Below are 22,386 nucleotides of genomic sequence, written 5' to 3'. Positions count from 1 at the left end.
CAAATGGTGAGTATTTGAGGTGATGGAGGTGTTAACTAACACTATGGTGGTAATCATTTTGCAATATAGAAGTTTATCAAATCAATATGCTGTGCTTCTTAAACTTACACCATGTGATATGACAATTTTATCTTAATAAAGCCAAAAAAAACAGAGAATGGTAAGCTATAGAAGGACGTCATGTAGCTATTTAACCAGATGCAGAATAATATTTAATGAAATGGTATGTTTTCACTAGTTTAGTGGGAAAAATAAATTGTTAGAATTGAATATGAGGGGATGCCTGGGTGGCTCAGCAGTTGAGCATCTGCCTTCGGCTCAGGGCATGATCCCAGGATCTGGGATCGAGTCCTGCATCGGGTTCCCTGCAAGGAGCCTGCTTCTCCCTCTGCCTCTGTCTCTGCCTCTCTTTCTGTGTCTCTCATGAATAAATAAAGAAATCTTTAGAAAAAAAAAAGAATTGAATATGAGGTATGATCACAATTTTTGGAAAAAAAAAAAGAGTAGAAAACTGACTGGAAGGAAATACACCAAAATGTTAACAGAAGCTCTCTCTGGAGGTAAGAAAACACATTTTTCATGCTTTTTTGTGTTTCACTATATTTTTCACATTTTCTACAATAAACACTTATTGTCATAATCAGGAAAAATACAGTAAAAGCTATTCCATATCCCTGATTTTGCATTTATATGCAAAGCACACTCATGACTTCCTATGTAAAATACATAGGAACTTTTTTCTTAGAAAAGTTTTTAAATGGGGGAAATCACAAAAGAGATGAGACAGAGCAAAAATGATATGGCTGGAACCATCTCCCAACAAGCTTAGAGCTCACCTCATAGGCTAAATTGGAAATAAAGACCAGTGGGAAAGGGGTGGAAAAACTGACACACAATACAAGAACAGTTGATAAGGGGGAGACTAAAAGCTGCAGTTGACTTCCAGAACTGATGGAGCTGGCAGATATGAATTTTTCAATTTTATGAGAATGATAGGGATCTGAAATAAATCTTCAGTATTTTCTTTTTAAGATAAATGTTTTAAAATAAACGTCTGTAGCATGGATGGATGGCTAGTGCCCGTGTCCTGTCTTAGAGCTGATCATAAATAACACTGAGAAAAATAGCTTTGACCATTCCAAAAAGCACCTTTATTTTTTACTCTTAAGAGCTTTGGAAGATTATATTTTGATGCATTAAGCTAGATCTTTTTTATGCAGCTACAAATATCAAGAGGAGCATAGAAATTTTCTTCAGATGGAAATAACTACTCAGGGCTTGGCTTAGAAGCAAATCTTAGTTTCCAGATGTGCCTGAAAACCAGTGGGCACATCTAATGGTCAGAATATAAATTCTACAAATTCAAGTTTAAAGAGGCATTGGATAAATTGATTCATGAATTACGAAGCCCATTGGTGAATCTTAAGGTGGAATTATTAATTGTTCTGCAGCCCCATAACCAAGGAAAACAAGTAACCTCTTATAAGTTCAACCTTCAAATATCAGATTTACTTAAACTGTTTTTCTTCCCACTTTGATCTGTGCATTAAAGAGCTTATATCTTTACTGTAGGACAGCTTCTTCAACAACTTCAGTTTCTTAGTTCACTATTGTAGGAGAACAGGGTTATGCTGAGGGTAGACATAATGAGGAATCAGACACATCCTTCATCTTTCAAAGCATTAGCTTCATTACACTAAAGTGACTTAATGGCACACATTTACTTCCTGTTTAATATGTCATGGGTTTTTTCCTGTTACATTTTAAAGAGGAATCACACACTCGAAAAGAAAGGTGAACGAGAGGACCTGCTTGATGGCAGGACCTCTGTACATAGACTGTAGAGAAGGGGCTGAGGGAAGCCAGGAGCACATGCTCTGTCTAAAGATGGAAGCAATGACTCAGCCCTGTGTTTCTGATCTGGTTCATCAAGATAAACCAGAATCCTGCCTTTTTATCCTAAATCTCCCAATTTTTAAATACTGCCTCTATTTTGTTAAGCATACAGTGCATGCCAAACCAAACATTTCCATCACCCAAACAGTTTTGCTAGTGTTTATTTTAAACTCTCATTCCCAGAATGGGGGGGGGGGTACGGGGGAGGGTTAAGAATTGCTGATTAACCCTAGTATCACCTAGTTATGCCCAAGAAGTGGAGGCACTGGAATATTCCCAGGCTGGCAGAGAAGGTGTGGGGATGACAACTCATCTTTTATGGAAAAGACAGCATAAGATTCACACTTCCAAGTGGAATTTGTTGAGCCAGGACCTCTGAGGATGGCTGGAGGACATATGGAAATATCCTAATCCTAAACACCATGGAAGTCACAGTTAGGTGCCATTTGTGGTTATCATTCTACATATAATAATGATAAAGCCTTCTTCTGAGAGTCAAGATATCTCCCCCATGCTCCAAAAGAATGCTTATGGGTTTATCTTCACGTAACACTGAATTTCCCCATGTAACCCACCTCCTTGCTCCTTACTTTACAATGTTCTGTAATGAAAAAAGGGCCTTCATAGAGCTTATCTCTTAGAAGTGTGAAAGAACTGATTTTTTTTTTTTCCCAAGTAGCTCATAATGTAGCAGACAAACTGTCAGAAAAAATAGACTTCATCATGGTGAAAACTTCAGCCTGGCACCCATCTATCATAAAGCAATCTTCTAGAAATCTTGAAAACCTTCATTAAATTTCCTGTCTTTCTCCTGACAGTTATAAAATGTTAACAATATTATTCATGATGCAGCATCTTCAGAAATTCTTTGTCCATTCTCTCCTCCCCTACCACCAGCCATCCCCTTCTCTTTGCCAAAATCTGTGTAAAAATGAGACATAGCCATATTCTTCACAGACCCTTCCTGAGGCCTGGCCCTTACAGGATGTTAGAGAAGGAAGTAGTCATAATTTTGATGATAATAAGAAGACTCTCTAGCCACATGCTGCAGAAAGCAAAATGGCACGGTCTTCTGATTCTTCCACCAAAAGCCACACCCACTGTGAAGCTTGAGGGCACAGCCCTGTTCTATCCTTAGCAAATATTTCCTGGTCCTTTTTTTCTTTCCCTTTTCTCTTGCCAACCTACCAAGCTATAAGTCTCCACCTGTTCATGATATATGGATAGTGGGGACAGGGGCTCACAAACTAATCCATCCATAGGTCATCTTTCTAGAGGGAAAATTATCCCCCTACAGACTCTACTAGCCCAGGTTTTCCAATCCCAAGAGGCTACCTCAGTAATATACCATCTCTCAGAAAACGAAATAAAGGTATTGCATTGGAGGCAATACCAAGGAAAAAAAATCAGAAATCAGAAATCAGAACCATATCAGATATCAGAACCATAGCAGCAGTCAGAAGAGGCATACAGCTTTGAAATCACAGGATGATCTATGAGACACACAGGGGATGATATATATATATATATAGCCGAGGCCTGGGCTCTGTAGAGGTTTCCCAGCATGTCTCCAAACTGAGCCAAGCACAACCATAGTAAGCCATCATCTTACCTGCAAAAGGAACTGGTGCATCTTTATCCAGGGCTACAAGTGGTGGATCCAAGATGACTGTGTCATTGTTCTCAGTTATGACTCCGTGATATGAAGTCTCGATCCATGGTTTATGCTTGTTGACTAGAATAGAATGGAAAAACAAAATAAAGTTTGACTTTCAAGGTCATCACTTGACTAGCTAATCCATAATAATATTAATAATAATACAATTATAATATTGATATTATATAATATTAATACTATGATAGTATTAATATAATATTAGTGATAGGCTCTCATCCAACAACCACATGAGAAAAGAGCATGTTAGTCCCATTTTATACCTCAGTAACCTTCAGAAAAGTGAGATTCAGAGAGAAGTTCAACAATTCACGTAAGGTACACAGGGCAGCATCAAGACTCAAACACATCTTGGGCTCTAAAACCATGGATCTTTAACCTTACCCAAATCCCCTTATTTCTACTTCTGGATCCCCAGTGTAGACGGCTACTGTTAAAAACTGGCTAAAACCTTTAGTTCATAAATGTTACTATTAATAGATGTTTCAGGGTTAAAACCCATTATCAATCCATGAACTAGCAGATCATGGCTGTGTGCTTGAATTTCTGACCTCATTTCTGACCTCCTAATCTGATCCATCATTACATATTGTTACTGCATTTTATATGCATACGTATCTGTATAAGTACCAACATATGTGTAAAGATACAACAGACATTTGAATAATCTCTGATCACTTGAAAACTATGTCTATCTTAATGGTCTAAATTACCAAGCAATTTAAGTTGTTCTTCAGTAATTTGACCAGGTGAATGATACATTATCTATTGGAAAATTAACACACTCAAAATTCATACCAAATAAATGTTACTGTTTGAACTGTGACCCTGGAAAAAAAAGATAGGTAGGAGTCCTAACCTTCAGTACCTTGGAATGTGACCTTATTTGGAGAGATTCTTTAAAGGGGTAATCAAGTAAAAATGAGGTCATCTGGGCAGGCTTTAATCCAAAATGACCGGTGTCCTTACAAAAAGGGGAAATTTGGACAGAGACATACATTCACACATGTGATTGCCTGTGTTCTGTTGCCACCAGCCAAGGAACTACCAAAGCCAGGAGAGACAGCCTGGGACAGACCTTTCCCTCATACCTTCAGAGTAAGCATGGTCCTGTCAACAACTTTATTTCAGGTTTCTGGCCTCTAGAACTATGAGACAATAAATTTTTGTTATTCTAAGCCACATAGTTAGTAGTACTTTGTTAAGGCAGTCCTAACAAATGAATACAAGAAACTTATCATCAACAGGCACTCATGAAGGGTAGAGAATTTAAATAAAACTTGTGCTGGGGGGAGCCCACATGGCTCAGTGGTTTAGCGCCACCTTCAGCATAGGGCCTGATCCTGGAGACCTGGGATCAAGTCCCACGCCAGGCTCCCTGCATGGAGCCTGCTTCTCCCTCTGTCTGTGTCTCTGCCTTTCTCTCTGTGTTGTCTCTCATGAATAAATAAATAAAATCTTTTTTTTTTTTTTAAAAAGAACAAAAAAAACCTTGTGCTAGGGTTGGTGTAATATTCCTATGTGAATATCCCATATCTGCCAATTCCAGATTTGTTCAGACCCAGCCATCACCTCTCTGGTGGGCTGCAGTGGCCTCCTGACTGGTCTTCCAGGAAGATATCCTATCCCATTCCAATCCATCCTCTCCACAGGCATTAAACATAATCCTCAAATATTAATCTGATTACTCAACTGTGGTCTCCTTGGTTTGTCCTTTTACACTCACACAAGTCTGAGTGCAGAGTAGGTGCTTTAGAAATAAAATAATAGGTTAGAGGGAGTCCTAGAATAGTCAGAGACGTCCTGATACCAATTCTCACACCCTGCTTCACAGTTTGAAAGATACTGTCATATATGTAATGATACCCACAGCAACCTAAGAGGTAGGTGTGATCATTATGAAAATGATGAAGAAACCATTTTTACAAGCCACAGGGTTAAAAATTAATAATTGGGAAGACCAAAAACGCTCATACTTGGTGATATCCAAAAAGTACACACATGTGCACACACACATATCATATTATAATATATAGTCATGCACATTATAATATATAACACACATTATAATATACATATTATAGTACAGAATTTTCAGTAGCCACCGCAAAGCAAGAGCTTATAAAATTGAGAACATCTCTGCTGCAGTGGCTCCTGTCCCCTTCCTGAACCATCATGCTTCAAAAGGTCACTTAAGAGTTGCTCCAGGATTGGTGGTAGCCTCAAGGTGGCCACCATATTGCTCCCACTCATCCATTCCACAGCACAGCAATCATGAACCAACCAAGAGGCAGTTTAGTGGGGCAGGGACACAAGCCTTTCTCTTCTTAGGTCTTGTCTACTGAGATCCATTTCTGAGGATTGGATCATGCCCAGGGCAGAGAACAGCTCTGCCCACTGCAGGTCTGAATGGGACATCAGGTTCCTCCATGCTCACATGCTGGCATTCAAACCAGTGCTTCATTATGGACTCTGGAAGAATTACAGCCACCCTGGGCTGTCCCCACATGCCTTTGCTCTTTTATTAGCCATCAACACAAATGCAATGTAAATAATTTGCAGCTGTTGAGAGAAACAATTAATCATTTTTCTCCTTTAATTAAACCTATGGGTCTATTCATTAGAAATGTGTATAGAGGATATGCCACAAGCTCATCCAGTGTTTCAGATTCACTGTAGCACTTGACGCGATGGCAGACAACAAAATCTAGAGTCACAGTTGCTGGGTTTCAAGCCTGGCTTAGTCAATTCGGGCTGGTTCTATGTGAGTCAGTTGGCCACTCAGAGTGTCAACTCCTTCAACAGTAAAATGGGGAAAATGATATCACTCGCAGGGTTGTTATGTCATTCAGATGCCCTGGGCTGGACACACAGTCCCTGACCTTTCATTACTCAGACTCATCACCCTGCTTTCTGGGCACTGACCATGTCAGTAGGTAGGTGACTTCTAGACCTTAGGGTTGAGTGGGATTGGGTTTATTTCCTTCTCTCTATAGGCCTGCCACCCTTTTCTCCTTTTAGTTGAGTAGCTATCACATATTAGGCATTTTACATACATTCATTAATCCTTACCACAGCCCCATTAGGTAAGATTTTACACCTCATTTTGCAGGTGAGGAACTGAAGCTCAGAGGGGTTTAAATGTTCCTTTTTTGGAAAATACAAGTGTTAATATCCCTACAATTTCCTCATTTTTCTCCCACCTTCTAACTTACTTCAGATCTTTCTTGACTTTCTCTTTGTCAAAATTGATAAATATTTGCATTTTGATGTGTAAGCAAAATTAAATCTTCTTTGCTTTGTCAGTAGATCGAATCCTCATGGTTGCAAACCAATAACTTAAATTTACATTATTTTGACTGTGAGACTTTTGTTCATGGCTGAGCCAAGTATTATATGCAAGGATTACTTTTCCTTCTTAATGGTTCAACTGTCATTCCACAGGTGACATTCTTTATATCCAGACCAACTGGACTGTTGATCCATTCACACCATCAAATAACTGAAATATTTGAAACCATCCTCCTTTGTATATTCATTTTCTGAACGTAATAATTATCTTTTTCTTTCTATTGAGTTATGAAACACATGACCTTTTCCACAATTCCCAAACATATTATAGCTTTTTAATCATTCCATCTATTACTCATTTCTCATTTGCAAAATGGAGATAATTCATAGCAATATTGTAAAAATTGCATGAGATCATTTAGGCAAATCTAGTACTCCTGACATGAATAGGCATTCAAATATTCTTAAGTTCCTCTAAGCCCATCTCATGCTTCTGAGTGGCTGAAGTATGGTCTTGCACTCTCAGAGGTAGTTAGCCCAGCTCCATTCATTCAACCAATATTTACGGGGCACCTAAAATACGCAAAAACAGCTTAAGGTTTGAGAGTAAATAGGTGGGGGGGGGGGTGGTTCCTGAAAGAAATATTTGACAAAATTTAGCATCCATTCATAATCAAAATGATCAGCAAATTAAGATTAAAAGGGAACTTCCACAATCTGATAAAGAACTTTTGTAGAAAGTACTTTAGTAGTGCACTACTCATGTTGTACTGGAAGTTCTAACCCATTCAATAAGGCAAGAAAAAATAATATTGTAAATTAAAAAGTAAAATTGCCTTTATTTGCAAGGAACATGAGCCTCAATGAAGCATATTCAATAGGATCTACTAAAATGCTACTAGAATAAATGAATTTAGGAAGACCATGGTACATAAAGTCAATATATAAAAATCAATCATATTTTTATGTACTAGCAGTAAACTATTGGAGATTTAAACAAAAATACTAATATGATAATATCAACAACCATGAAATATTTGGGAATAACTCTCACAAAATACATGTAGTAACTGTATAGCAAAGACTCTAATAAGATATTGCTGAAAGAATTTAAAGAGGATCTAGAGCAGTCTTACTGGAGATATAGACGATGTTTATGATTTGGTAGAGTCAATATAGCTAAATGTAAATTTTTCCCTAATTGATTAATGCAATCCAAATCAAAATAATAGGATTTTTTAAATGGATAATCTAATTCTAAAAGCTATGTGGAAATGAAAACATCTGATATAGCCAAAACAACTCTGAAACAAAGGGCAAATTTAAAAGACTCACACCACTTGATTTTAAGCTTATTATAAAGCTACTCTAATCAAGTATTAAGGTTTTAACATAAGATAGACAAACAGATCAACAGAAAAAATAAAGAATGCAGAAAAAGATACACATATACATGATCAATTAATTTCTTTTTTTTTTTGATCAATTAATTTCTGATAAACTTTCCAAGAAAATCCAATGGAAGGAAGGATAGTCTTTCATTTATGCTGCAAAAAATTGGATATCCATCTTTTTAAAAAAATATTTCAATTATACTGCACATTACACACAAAAATTATCTTGAAATGGACCATCGTCCTAAATGTAGGACTTAAAAGTTATGAAACCTTTAAAACATCCATAAAAGAAAAGCTCAGTGTCTTTGGGTTAGGCAAAGGTTTATTAGGAGGAACAAAAAGAATACTGAATAAAAGATAAACTTGATACATCAAACTCCATAAAACTATAAATTTCTATTCTTTGAAAACACTCTACAGAAAACATGTTTTTAAAAAGCCACAGACTGGGGGCAGCCCCGGTGGCCCAGCGGTTTATGCCGCCATCAGCCCGGGGTGTGATCCTGGAGACCCAGGATCAAGTGCCATGTCAGGCTCCCTGCACGGAGCCTGCTTCTCCCTCTGCCTGTGTCTCTGCCTCTCTCTCTCTCTCTGTGTCTCTCATGAATAAATAAATAAAATCTTAAAAAAAAAAATAAACCACAGACTGGGAGATAATATTTGTGAGACATATCTCACAAAGGACTTATATCCAGAAATATATAAAGAACTCCTGCAACTCAATAATGGGAAAAATCATCTGTAACAAGGGGGGAGGGGGGCAAAAATTTGAACAGACCTGTCACCAGAGGAAATAAGAACATGAAATGATGTTCAACATTAGTAGTTATCAAGGATATGTAAGTTAAAGCCACAATCGGATGTCACCACACCACCACTAGAATGGTTAAAATAAGACCGACAATACCAAATTCTAATGAAGATGTGAAGCAATTGAAACTCTCATACACTGTTGGTATGAATGTAAAATAATACAGTCACTTTGGAAAATAGTTTAGCAATTTCTTATAAAATGACTCAGCAATTCCATTCCTGGGATCTATCCCAAGACAAATGAAAACATAAATTACCCAAAAAGACTTGTATGTAAATGCCCGTAGAATCTTTATTCAAAATAGTACAAAACTGGAAAATAAAATGGCTATCAACTAGTGAATGTATAAACAAACTGCAGTGTATCTATATAATGGACATCTATTCAACAGTAAAAAGAAATCAGCTACGGATCCATACAACAAAATGGTTGAATATCTAAAGCATTTCTCTGGTGAAATGAAGTGAAAGAAGTCAGACACAAAAGACTACAGGCCTCTTTGACGCCATTCATGTGATATTCTAGAAAATGCCAAAGTATAAGGGCAGATTATGGATCAGTAGTTGTCAGGGTCTGGGGGTGGAGTAAGGTATGCTATAAAGGGACACAAGGGAACTTGTGGATGATGGAACTGTTGTGCATCTTGGCTGTGGTGGTGGTTATATTTCTGTGCGCCTTTGGCAAAATTTAGCAATCTGCACATTTCAAAAGATTAAATTTTATTATATATAAATTACACATATCATTTATAATGTGGTAAGAACAAAGTTCCTATTTTCAAGGGTCCCTCAGACTGGAGAGGGATCCATGATAACCGGTATGGCAAGAGATCGATAAGCAAAGAAAAAGCAGATTGCTCCAGAAAAAGAAAGGAGAAGTACTAATCCAGGCATGGTTATATAGAATTACTTCCTGGAGACAGTAGATTTGAAGTTATGAGCAGTAGGAATCAAGCAGGGATAAAGGTTGCAGGGGTTCCAGGCAGAGGAACATGCGTGGGAAAAGACCAATGGTGAAAGCACTTGGTGCACCACAGGGGAAATGTGAATAGTTAGGTTTGGTTGAGAATGAAGTCTGAGGGGCAAGTCCAGCCAAGAGGCAGGACTCACAGATAGTATCTACATCACCCAGGGCTTAATGGCATTGGCATATATGGATTCATCCAGGAGCCACTTCCAAACGCTGGCTTCGTGGGACACCAGAGAATCAACTCCTTCCAGAAAAAAGCAATAGGTGTTGATGCTTGTGCCTTGGCTGTTGTTTCTTATGCAATCTGTTCCCTCCCTTGACAACTGTTCTGCCTTTTTGTTCCAACAGACTGAGGCCAGTCAGCTCATGCTTTTTTCTATTTGGATGTAACTTCAGAAGAGCTGACTTTTTATCAGTTCTTCACGAGATAACGTCCCTGTTACATAATTCTTCTCGAGGCTGAAGTTTGTCATATCATGTCCCCCGAGGACTGCTTCTTGCTTCTATCTTGTGTCTTTCCCACACTGTTTCAGCATCTGGAGAAATGCCTGTATCTTTGCACTAATACAGAGGAAACACCAGTGTGATATTTCTGCTCCATTTACAGAGAAATTAGGTCTTGCCACCCAATACGTCTTTAACTAGGGTGCAGATGCATTCTTAGGAGCACTCCTTGCCTTCCTCTCTTTGCCTCCACCTTTGAAAAAGTGCATTAACACTCAATCCAAGCAGCAGGGCCAAGCAGCTGATGATTTACCCTTTCAATCTTTCTACTCTCATCCTAAAGTTGACCCTCAGAACTTCAATACCTCCCTCTGGGTAAAAGTGAACTGTTAGTTAAAAAAAAAAAAAATACTGTACCGATTACAAAATGCTCTAGAAAGGTTAACTTACACCCCAGTAAATAGGTCAGTCTCATGGTCAGGCTGGTCTTTTGCCTGTGGTGCCCAGTTTTCCCCTTCTGACCTGATGCCCTGGCAGAGGTGCTTAGTCCCCTGGTGGATATCCAGCCCCAGGGGAAATCTATGGGTAGAGTAGGCTGGGCAAGTTGGTTGGATCTTTCAACCTTCATTTAAGAGGCAGGCTCAGAACCTATCATTTATTTAGTGATGGATACAGTTCTTAAAAGATTTTATCTATCTATCTATCTATCTATCTATCTATCTATCTATCTATCTATCCTTTATTTATTTATTTTAGAGAGAGACAGTGTGAGTGGAGGGGAGAGCAGAGGAGAAGGGAGAGGAAAAGGGAAAGAATCCCAAGCAGACTCTGTGTTGAGCATGGAGCCCAGTGTGGGGCTTGGTCTCATGGCACTGAGATCACGACCTGAGCCAAAACTAAGAGTGAGCCACCCAGGTGCCCCTGGTGATGGATAGTTGAGATAATAGTCTATTAGGAGTTGGGGCTGGCATTCATACAAGGTCACTCAAAGTTTAGGAGGAGCTGAGAAGCCATTAAAATCAGAGAAAGCTAATCTGCCAGGAGACAGAATTTGGGAGCCAATAACCAGAGAGAAGAGAAGCACCCCAAGCAGCTACATTCATACTTGTTTTCTAGTCGAGGTCCTGCTCAGCCTTCATGGACTCATCAGCCTGCTGTGTCTGAGGTTGCCAAGTGAAGCTTTTCATCTGTTCTGCCAAGGTACCAATTTTTTTCTATTTATCCTAGTTTGAGCAGGGTAGCTGTTCTTGTAGTAAAATGATTCCTAACTACAATAATTGTAATAGCATTGTTTTTTAAAAAAGATTTTATTTATTTTTTCATGAGGGACACACAGAAAGAGGCAGAAACATAGGAAGAGGGAGAAGCAGACTCCTTGTGGGGAGCCTGATGTGGGACTTGATCCCAGGACTCCAGGATCACGAACTGAGCCAAAGACAGATACTCAACCACTGAGCCACCCAGGTGCCCCTATAATATCATTTTTATTTTTTTAATTTTTTAAAAAAGATTTTATTTATTTATTCATGAGAGACCCAGAGAGAGAGCGAGAAAGGCAGAGACACAGGCAGAGGGAGAAGCAGGCTCCATGCAGGTAGCCCGATGTGGGACTCGATCCCGGGACTCCAGGACCACGCCCCAGCTGAAGGCAGGCGCTCACTCACTCCTGAGCCTATAATATCATTTTTAAAAGTATTTTTATTCCCTTCTCCAGAGTGAAGGTAGAATAGGATCTCTGTCCAGGTGAGAGGTCAGCCTGTCTATAGGCAAACCTAATCCTGCACTTCCCTGTTTAGGATCCATCAGCAGTAATCCTGCCTTCAACTGCAAGATCAGACAAAGCCCCCGAAGGCATCAGCTCCCTGATTACCCACACCTTTGCCTTCATTGTGCCATCTCTTCCCCTCCTCTCCTTCCTTCTGACTCCTGCTTGTAGATCCTTCCAGCTCTACCTCCTCCAGTTGTCCTTCTCTGCACCCCACATCACCCTGTACCACCTGCTCTCATGTAACAGGCCCACCACATTGCCATTAGCTGTTGCCCTGCCCCTCTTTCCCATGGAAGCATGAGCCCTCTTCAGGGAAAAGCAGCGTTCTAGTCACTACGATATACACAGGACCTAACACAGTGCCTAGCACACTGGTAAATGAGGTGAGCACACTGCTGCCTTGCTGGCACCTCCAATGCCTGAAGCAATTAGTGGCACTTTGATTCTAGTGAGCAGGTATTCCTACATCACCCAAATAGAAAGAGGGCGTGCCTCCCAAATCATAAGGTGACATTTGCCATCACTTAATTAGAGGCAATGTATCTTTCTCACTAGAGGTACCAATTAGATAGTTTTAAATACAAATCCTATGTGTGTGAGTCATACATGCAAATATTCACAGAAGATGAGGGTTACATTCACTGTTTTAATTGGATTGAAAAAGCATTTGAGGAAAAGATGACTTAACTGCTTGATAGGTACTTTCAGTGAAGTTGGCATGTTGCTTTCCTTCCCTTCCTACCTCCTTTCTTCTATCCATCTACCCATCCATTTATTCACCATTCCTATTTTTTTCTTCCCTTCCATCTGTCATTTTCTACCCATAAATACTCAATTGTATGGAGTGTGGGTTCTCTCAAAGTCTTTACCCCAGCCTGGGGATGAACCACATGCCATTATCCTGTTGGGTACTAGCATGTGGGCCAGGATTAAGGCTGGGGAGAAATGCACACTGGGGGATTGTGTAATCCTACAAAAGTAAGTTTCAGTTGTCTCCACATAAGCCATCTGGACAGAGCCATCTGCCCAAAGCTTGCCCTAAGACAAAGCCTGAGATTGGGTTCAAGGAGTACTGGGCTTCTTGTCATAGTTCCATGTAACCAACAGGGTATCTTATGCAAATCTTTCAATCTTCCCAAACCTCTGCTCCCTCTCCTTGATAAAATGGAGGTAATACCAATGCAGGGTTACTGGAAGGAAGATAAAGTGAGACTCTGGGTCAGAGCTGACTCAGTGACTAGCATGTTGTATGTCCACAGCAAAGCACTCTTGATTCTAAAGATTAATACCACAGGCTGGGGTCAAGACCCACATGGGACCCAGTGTGCCCCAGGTAGACAATGCTCAAGTTACCCTGTAAACCTGTTGGTGGGCTGCAGACCTAACAGAACTCCCAGGGGTGGGAAAATTGGTTAAGTCTTTGAAGAAGATTGGGAGCCATTCAAGAGGATCATTTGGAATAGGAAGAAGTAGGGTGGGGATTCTGATAGTTTAATGTTCCCACTCAGTTGCTGGAGCCAACTCATTTTTCCACACAAAATGTCTTACCTACTGAACAAAATGACTTACATCTATAATTCCCCAACATTGTTATTCCTTCAATATCTCATACTTCACTGCCTTTTAAACATTTTTAACCCCTAAATCCAGCCCTTAACTTACTTTGGAGTTGATGCTACTAAATGCAATTGTCTAAAACTCTTTCTGTAATCACTACTGCTCATTGTAGCTAATCAGGAACTGCTACTCCCGAGGGACTAGTATGTGCCAGGCTCTACAGCTGTGATCTCATTAAGTCCTTACAACCTTCCCCGTGAGAGGACAGCACGGGCTCCATTTCATGGATGAGGCTATGGAGGTTTAGGGTGCTTAAATGAATCAAGGTCATGGTCCCTCATGGAGAAACTGAGACCCTCACTCCAACTGGATATTCTTTTCTGTGACCAGAGATCAATACAACAACACATGTTTGTTTCCATCTCCTGTGGATCCAGCCTTGGACCAAGTGCTCTAGGGAGTGCAAAGAGACAAAACAGCCATGACTGAAATCAATAGGAGAACAGTCAGGGTTCTCCAGAGAAACAGAACCAATAGGAGATAGAGATATACATATACATATACATGCATACATATATACATGTGTGTATGCATACATGTGTGGATATATGTGCATAAATAAGGGGATTGGCTCACAAGATGATAGGGGCTGGGAAATCTGAAATCTATGGGGGCAGGATTACAGGTTGCAAGCTTAGACAGGAGTTGATACTGCAATCTTGAGCAGAATTTCTCCTTTTCTGGGAAAACTCATCTTTTGCTCTTAAAGCCTTTCAACTGATTGTATGAGGACCACCCACATTATTGAGGGTAATCTCCTTTACTTAAAACCAATTGATTATAGATGTTAGCCACATCTCCAAAATACCTTCACAGGAACGCCCAAATTAGTGTTTCATTGAATAACTAGGTACTATGATCTAGCCAAATAGACACATAAAAATAGCCATCATGCTCATTGAAGAATCTTAAAATGTTATATTCAAAAATGGGTGAAAGGATTTGATGTGACAAGGCAAATTCCTTTTAACCTCAGATAGAAACACCATATTTTTGTTTCTCTACTGGCAAACTAATAAATAAAACCTTTGTGGCTTAAGATATCAACTTTGTTCCAGAGGATAGGAAATGTGTGATACATTTTTATTGCAAATTCCATTTCATGCCTTAGATCCCAAGATGTTCAGAACAACGAATGGCAATTATCTGGTTTATAGTATATTCACTGCAAAATGCTCATCTGCTTCTTACTGCTTTAGAAAGAAAGCACTGGCAGGCCAATTTCACTTCTTATTTATGTGGACTATCTGGCTCCTTTCTAGGAAGTTGTAGAATATCAGAGGTAGAAGAGAGGTACAAAAAAGCCTCTCTTCCACCACCACCAAATACATAATCCTAATAAAGCTATAAGCCAAATACTATAGGTCACCCTCATCATGATCAGCCCCAAGTATCAGGGTTTTCAGACAAAGTGGTTCCATTTGCAATTAAATGTCTACAGTATCATCAGCTCAGGCACCACTGACCCAGGGAAGCATTCTTTGAGCCTTCCCTTTTCCTCCACCCCTGAAGATATACCCAGACTGAATTAGGCGTCTCCTTATGCCCCCATATCCATCTCCCTATCTTAGCACAGTGAGGACCATACTGGGCTGTAAATATCCTTTGTGTTTTTCCTCTAGCAGATGGTGGGGAAAGATGCTGATTGTCCATGTCTCTAACCTAACCCTCTCTAACCCTAACACAGCAGTTCTTAAAGTATATATGGCCCAGGAATTCTTGGGGGTGCCTGAGACCCTTGAGGGTTCACAAAGACAAAACTATGTTCATAAAAGTACTGAGATACTATTGGCTTCCTTTGTTCTCATTCTCTCTGGAGTTTTCCAGAGGCTATAGAACATGAGACCACCACAGATTGAATGCAGAAGCAGACAAGAGAATTCAGCTGTCTTCTATTAAGCCAAACATTTGCAAAAATGTAAAAAAAAAAAAAAAAAAAAAAAAAAAAAAGGCACTTTCTTCACTATTTTTTGGCTTTGGATAATTTGGTTATTTTTAATAAAATATTTTTGTCAACGAGATATGGGTTTATTATTATTATTTTAAGTGAATTAATAAATGTATATGTTAAATTTTATCAGCTTTAATTAGTAATGCAATAAACAATTGATATAATCCACATAAACATAAATTCTTTAGAGTTTTCAGTAATATGAGTGTGAAAGTGTTCTTTAAAAAAGTTTGCTCTAAAAAAAAAAAAAAGTTTGCTCTATGATCTGACAAAGGATTTACAACACAGTACTTACTCCTTCCTTATGTAGGAAGAAAGAGAACAGATGTGAATGGAGAAGACAGAGGAGAGAGAAAACAAGGAGACAGAGGGGAGGGAGGGAGATAAAAGGTATCTAAAGTTGTCAAGGGGAGACTCACATAATCAATTCTCAGGTTCAACTCAGTTGGAAGCAAGTTGGTCAATGTAGTGACAAGATCAGCCCTTTCTCTGGATGTGAAAGAAAAGCAACTGGTTGACTGAACAGCTTGCACACTGATTGTTGCTATACCAGGCGGGTAATAGAGCTTCTGATTCTTTTGGAAAAAGGAAGAGGAGCATCTTCTCTTGCTGTATGAACTTGAGCACATGCTGTCAAGAGAATAATTGTCTGAAATCACAGTTTTTATATCTCTTGCAACCTGGTTGGAGAAACTGCCATAAAAAAAGAAACAAACTTCATAAATCATTCCTGCAAAAGGCATCAAAGGTTAAAAGCATCATGATGAATTTCTGAAATAAATCTGTACTCTGAATTTTCAGAGTGTTTGGGAGGCAACCAGTGTGTCTCAAAAGAGAAATCATGATCTTGGTGATTTTAAAGGGTAACTCCACTGTTAAAGGTGTCAATTTCTCCTAGCTGTAAATAGAACAGGTATGTGCCAGCTAGAAGAGTCTCTCAATGCTTAAGGCATCTTTCCCAAAAGAGATATGTGAGATCCCTAACTGTACCAGTACTAGGTGTGGGGCATGACACATGGTGGGTACTCAACAAGTTTGTGTTAAAAGATCAATGAATGAATATGCTCTTACTGCTTTTGTCAACCCATGTATAATGTTTCTTCCCCAAATATGAATTCTCTTAACCAAGATTTCTGGTTTGGACATATTTACTTCTGAATAATTTTTGATCCATCAAGAGAATGTTGGTTTCCACATATACCAACACTACTTCTGGAGATAACTGAACAAGAAAGAAACAAGGAAAAGAAAAACAAACAATAGATGGATAGGAAAGGAAATCAGTAGAACGTGAACAATGGCCTGAAGCAGTACTGCATATAGTAAGAAGAATTACATGGAATCCCACAGAATTGAGTAGGTCACAGGAGGAAAAGTAACTACTATCTCATGAAATCAGACTGTCACAGGACATTTGGACGGGAAACAAGACATGCATATTATCTTCAACAAAGCACATAAATGTACTAGCAATTAACTGATTTAGGGTTGGGACAGTCTAAAAGATTCTTATGAACACAGAGTGATAAATGGAATTAATTACACAGAGCTCATTATATTGAATTTAAGATGAGTATCATGTCATTGATAGTGCATTATTTGGTGTGCTGTATATTAGCGAAAATTGAGATATTTATAAAAAGTTAATTCTCAACATCATTTTCTCATATATATATATTTTTAATGAGGATTGAATTTCTCAACAGATACCCTTCCCATTAAACATTTTTACAGGAACTCACTCTACTTCACAAAGGGCATGAGTCTGCTTTCCAGCTGGCATCTAGTAGGGTTAATAGAGTCCTGGTCTCTTCTGATATTAACAGGACATGTTGGTCCAGGTCCCCAAAATAAAACAAAACAAAAAAATAAGATGAGATTAAACATGCAAGGATTTTACAAGAGAAAAAGAAGGAAAGGGCTAGAAGAGGCTGGAAATGATTTTAGATCTTGATGCAAGTGTAAGCCTAGTTCAGGAAAGAAGAGAATATTGAGTGAAAGACTCTTATCCTGTCCTGGAGTCTAAGTGGAACTCTATAAAGCTAAAACCCTGGGATCATCCTCTAGCCAAAGCCAGCAGACAGGGGAATCCCATGTCTCTCAGGAGTAGGTTTGCCTTAGGATCCCCCAGCATCTCCACACTCAGTCATTGGCTGGAAATGGTCCATGGAAGGCATAGCCTCAAAGCCAAGATGTCTCAACACCTAGCAGCTGAGGCCCTCATTACCCGCCCTAAGGTTGGAGGTCTAGAAGACACTTTCTCGTGACTGTAGGGCACTCAAGGTATCTGGTCATGCTCTCAGTCCCCTCTGAGTTATCTTAAAGAAAATTCTCTCATCTAGTCATTTATTCATTCAATAACTCTATCCATTCAACAAATACTTATTGAGAACCTATTATGTATAAAACTCTATTCTAGGCATGAACAATGAAATTAAGAAGTATATTCCTGCAAATATCTGGGTTTGGTTGACATAGGTAAAATGTAATTAAAACATTTGGAACAAGTGAACAGAACCTATCCTCCTCTCATATCCATGACAGTCATGAGTAATCAATCCCACTGAGTCTGGGTATGACCTTAGGCTCCTACCCAACACAATGTTTCTAGCAACCCCCATCAGTCAATAAGAAGTAGCATTTAGGATGAAATCCATCTGCCACTCTTCTCCGAGAAGAGGAGAAGTGGTGGACAATGGAGCTATGGAATGTAAAGAACACTATATATCCAGCCTAGGTAGCTATGCTGAGAATGTAGGGCAAGACGAAGATAAATAAGATTGTCCCCCAGAAAGTTGGTAATAAATCTGTTTTAAGAAAAGAGAGAGAAAAAGGACACAAAATCAGCTTCTTACTCTTATATTTTGGGTCTAACAATCTTGGAAATGGTTTCTGAGACAGATCATAATCATAATGCAGTGAACCTTCATGCCTCTGTCCTGGAATTCTGGAATCCCTTGACTTACTGGTTATTCCATGACTGTGGGAATCACTGATCGTGGGGACTCAGCAAATGTGTAATGTCTTGGAAGGAAGGTGTGATTGCATTGCGGCGATTTGGCTATTATCCTCTAGGGTTTTCTAATGCACCAAGCAAACAGAATTCCTACACAGACTCAGGTTGCCCTAGACCCAGCCCCTGGCTTCCTAGAAAACAAGGACATTAAGCTTTTGAATCTGAGTTGCATGCTCTTTTCTTAAAAATGAATCCCTAACCAGGTATAATTTATCATTCCCACTAAAATGTTCAGGAAACCCTCACCTCTGGCTGCCACTTGGGAATAGGAGGCAACTTTTGATTTCCTTCCCAGGTCTGCTCCTCACCTCATGGCACCATATCAGAAAAGGGTACCATTTTTGCTGTTGAAACAAAACCCCCAGGAGGCACCTTGATTCCTGCCTTTCTCTAACCAACAGTCCTTCCATGTCCATACATAAGCCATATAGAAGTTGCCATTTCTATACCAACATAATAGAATGTGGAACTTCTCTTCTCCCACCTGCCAACCTCTCATCCCCAGCCAATACCATCTCTTGCTTAAAACTCTGCAAGAACCCTTTAATTTGCCTCCATGTTTTCACTCTTATCCCCTACAATCCCTTTTCTACAGAGCTTCTAGAGTGATGGTTTCAAAAAGAAAATCTGATCATAAAACAGGCCATGGCCATTTCTTCTTAGAGCCTGTCAAGGTTGTCTACCACACTTAGGATAACATTTAAACTTGTTCCCAGAGTCTGTAAGCTCATTCCTGACTCATCCCCCACCACTTTTCCTCATCCACTCTTGCCCTAGCCACAGTGGTTTCATTTTCAGTCTTCAGATTTACCGAGTTCAGTCCTAGCTTAGCGTATCTACACTAAGCTGTTCCCTCTGCCTGGATGCTTTTCCTGCCAGGGCATGACTAGCCCCTCCTCACTATTCAGCTCTCAGCTCAGACCTCAGAGAACCCCTTTCACAAGACCTCATCTGAAGTATCTTCCTACTGCCCAACTCATCCTATCACACCTTGATTATTTCCATTACAATTACCACACCTAAAATTGCCTTCTGTAAGTCTTGACTTTTTCATTGTCTTTGTTCCCTCTGGAATAGAAACCCTGAGAGCAGTGGCCTTATCTGTTTTGTCCATCACTGTTTCTCCAGAGCTTAGACAGTGTCTGGCCCATGGGAAGCACCAATAAATACATGCTGGGTCGCTAAATGAACTAGCACCCATCATACTGTCAGTGAGATCAGAAAAGTGTCTGACACCAGCCTCCTCTTCTTATACTGCTCTTTCCTAGCTCAGCTTGGCTCCCTCTGGGAAGCCCTACACCCACCATGATGTTTCTCTCATCTCCCATGCTGCCATCCTGTCCTCTCTTGCACACTCACTATTATTCCCAAGGTACCTGTGATGGATCATGCTTAAACCCTCTCTGTTTCAAGGCTCTTATTTTTGTGCAGAGAACTTTAAAGGTCTTTTAACTTCCAAAGAAGGAGGCTCTCCGAGAAGGAATTCAGGGTTGAGGTAATGATTTTGAGAATGGCCTACTTGATTCACTTATGCCTTAATTTCCTTTTTATTCTCATCCCCCCCCCACCAACCCCACAAGGTGCACCCAGTGCTCAGAGCTCTTTTCATAGTACCCATGGTCTGGCCTGTGGAGACCAATTAGCAGAGCTTATCCGAGTACTGTAGAGGGAAGTCCTGCTCTTTGCCACTGCTGAGCAGAATGCTGAGGCTCCAAGCAGAGCTCTTGCCAAATTCCTACCACAGGTAGGTGACTCTAGCCCTGAGAGCATTCCCATGCTTTTGTGTAGGATTATTTGTTTTATCAACTGCCTGGCAGGCCCTTGTCTTCCCTGTGCCAATGAGTGCACCTGCTCCTCTACTCCCCCGTCTTCATACAACAGCTTCTGCCTACACAGTCTGAGCAACAGGGCTCAGAAATAAAGCTGAGAGGAGCCATGCAGGGGACAAGGTGCCAGGACCCTTTCTCTCCACAGCAGAAGCTGGAACCTCATCTCCTCCTCTATGGGAGTTTAACAAGCCCCCCACCATGCCTGGGCATGCAATTCCAAAATCCTCATAAAGCAAGCTCTCTGAGGCGCCACATAAACCAGGCAGGCACCCAAGCTCCACAGCCAGTGTGGCTCCAGTCGCAGGTAAATCAGGCCTCCTTTGGGATCATTTGAGCTGAAGTTAGCACATGTGGAGACAAACCTTGGCTTTAAGGCCTGTCTCTGGGGCTTATGCATAATAGACTCTCTGTAAGTATCTCTTGGATTCACGAAGCATTTATGTCTTGGATATGTAAATTATCTGCAACTCCACTGAGCATGGAGTAGGAGAAAATGGGATTTCCTTAAGTACAAGGGAAGGGAACTAGCTGTGAAGCAAATCTTTATGATATGGGGGCTGCTTACTCCTGGGGGGTTGAGGGAGGCACTACCATTATCTCCCTGAAAATAATGTGCAAAATGGCGTCCACCCACAAATAAGACCAAGCTAGTGGAATGTGAACCCCTATTCCCATGTACACAATGTAGTCCACAAGTAACAATTTCATTTAATAAATATTTATTTAATAAGCAACTATGGTATGGGGGAGGGACTATGCTAGGTATTGGAGGTACAGCACTATGTAGTTAGATTAGTAATTATTTTTTTAAAGATTTTATTTTTTTTATTTGAAGGAGAGAGAGCATGAGGGGGCGGGGCAGAGAGGAACAGAAGGAGAGGGAGAAGCAGACTCCCTGCTGAGCAGGGAGCCTGTCACAGGGCTTGAGATCATGAGCTGAACTGAAGGCAGATGCTTAACCAAAGGCAGATTCTTAACCAACTGAGCCACCTAGGCACCCCGTTAGACTAGTAATTAAATTGTGATAAGTGCTAAAAAAAAAAAAAAAAAAGTACAAAATCCTATGAGGATATATGTCACAGGGAAGTGACCTATTTGAGGTTGCTGGAGGGACCACCATTCAAAAGTGACAGATAGGTAAGCTGAGACCTGAAAGCTGAGAGGGATGGAAAAATGTTCCAGAAGAGAGATCTGCAATGGAAGAGACTCTAAGAGAGGCTTGAGTGTGGTCTACTGAGAAACAACTATAGAACTAGCAGCTAAGGGGCAGCCCAGGTGGCTCAGCAGTTTAGCTGTTTAGGGCCTGATCCTGGAGACCCGGGATAGAGTCCCACGTCGGGCTCCCTGCATGGAGTCTGTTTCTCCCTCTGCCTATGTCTCTGCCTCTCTCTCTCTCTCTGTCTTTCATAAATAAATAAAATCTTGAAAGAAAGGAAAGAAAGGAAAGAAAGAAAGAAAAGAAAGAAAAGAAAAGAAAGAAAAGAAAAAAAGAAAGAAAGAACTAGCAGCTAAATGTTGCCCAGGCACTTACTAAGCACCTGCTGTATTTCCAGGCCCATGACAACCAGCAAAAGAGGCAGAGGGGCAGGCACAGGCCTTGCATTTATCACAATGTAATGTCAGTGACATCACCACAAGGAAGGAGGCCCTTTCTAAGAGGGTGCAGGAGATGCCATGCAAAGCTCGGTCAGTAATGCATGTTTGAGCTTACTGTTCCCA

The 22,386-nt window shown here is 40.2% G+C and overlaps 1 protein-coding gene across 1 annotated transcript in view; it reads right to left on the bottom strand.

Moving 5' to 3' along the window:
* Nucleotides 1-22,386, bottom strand: part of CLSTN2 (calsyntenin 2) — a 483,511-nt gene that overhangs the window by 380,638 nt on the left and 80,487 nt on the right. Inside the window, exon 2 of the mRNA XM_038571050.1 lies at nt 3,509-3,631. Within this exon, the coding sequence (XP_038426978.1) occupies nt 3,509-3,631 (123 nt within the window). The remainder of the gene's footprint in view (nt 1-3,508; nt 3,632-22,386) is intronic.

The sequence above is a fragment of the Canis lupus genome, chromosome 23 (genome assembly GCF_011100685.1).
Source record: "Canis lupus familiaris isolate Mischka breed German Shepherd chromosome 23, alternate assembly UU_Cfam_GSD_1.0, whole genome shotgun sequence".
Classification (NCBI taxonomy): Eukaryota; Metazoa; Chordata; class Mammalia; order Carnivora; family Canidae; genus Canis; species Canis lupus.
Note: the sequence above shows the minus strand (reverse complement) of the source record. Positions and strands in the feature narration are given on the sequence as shown.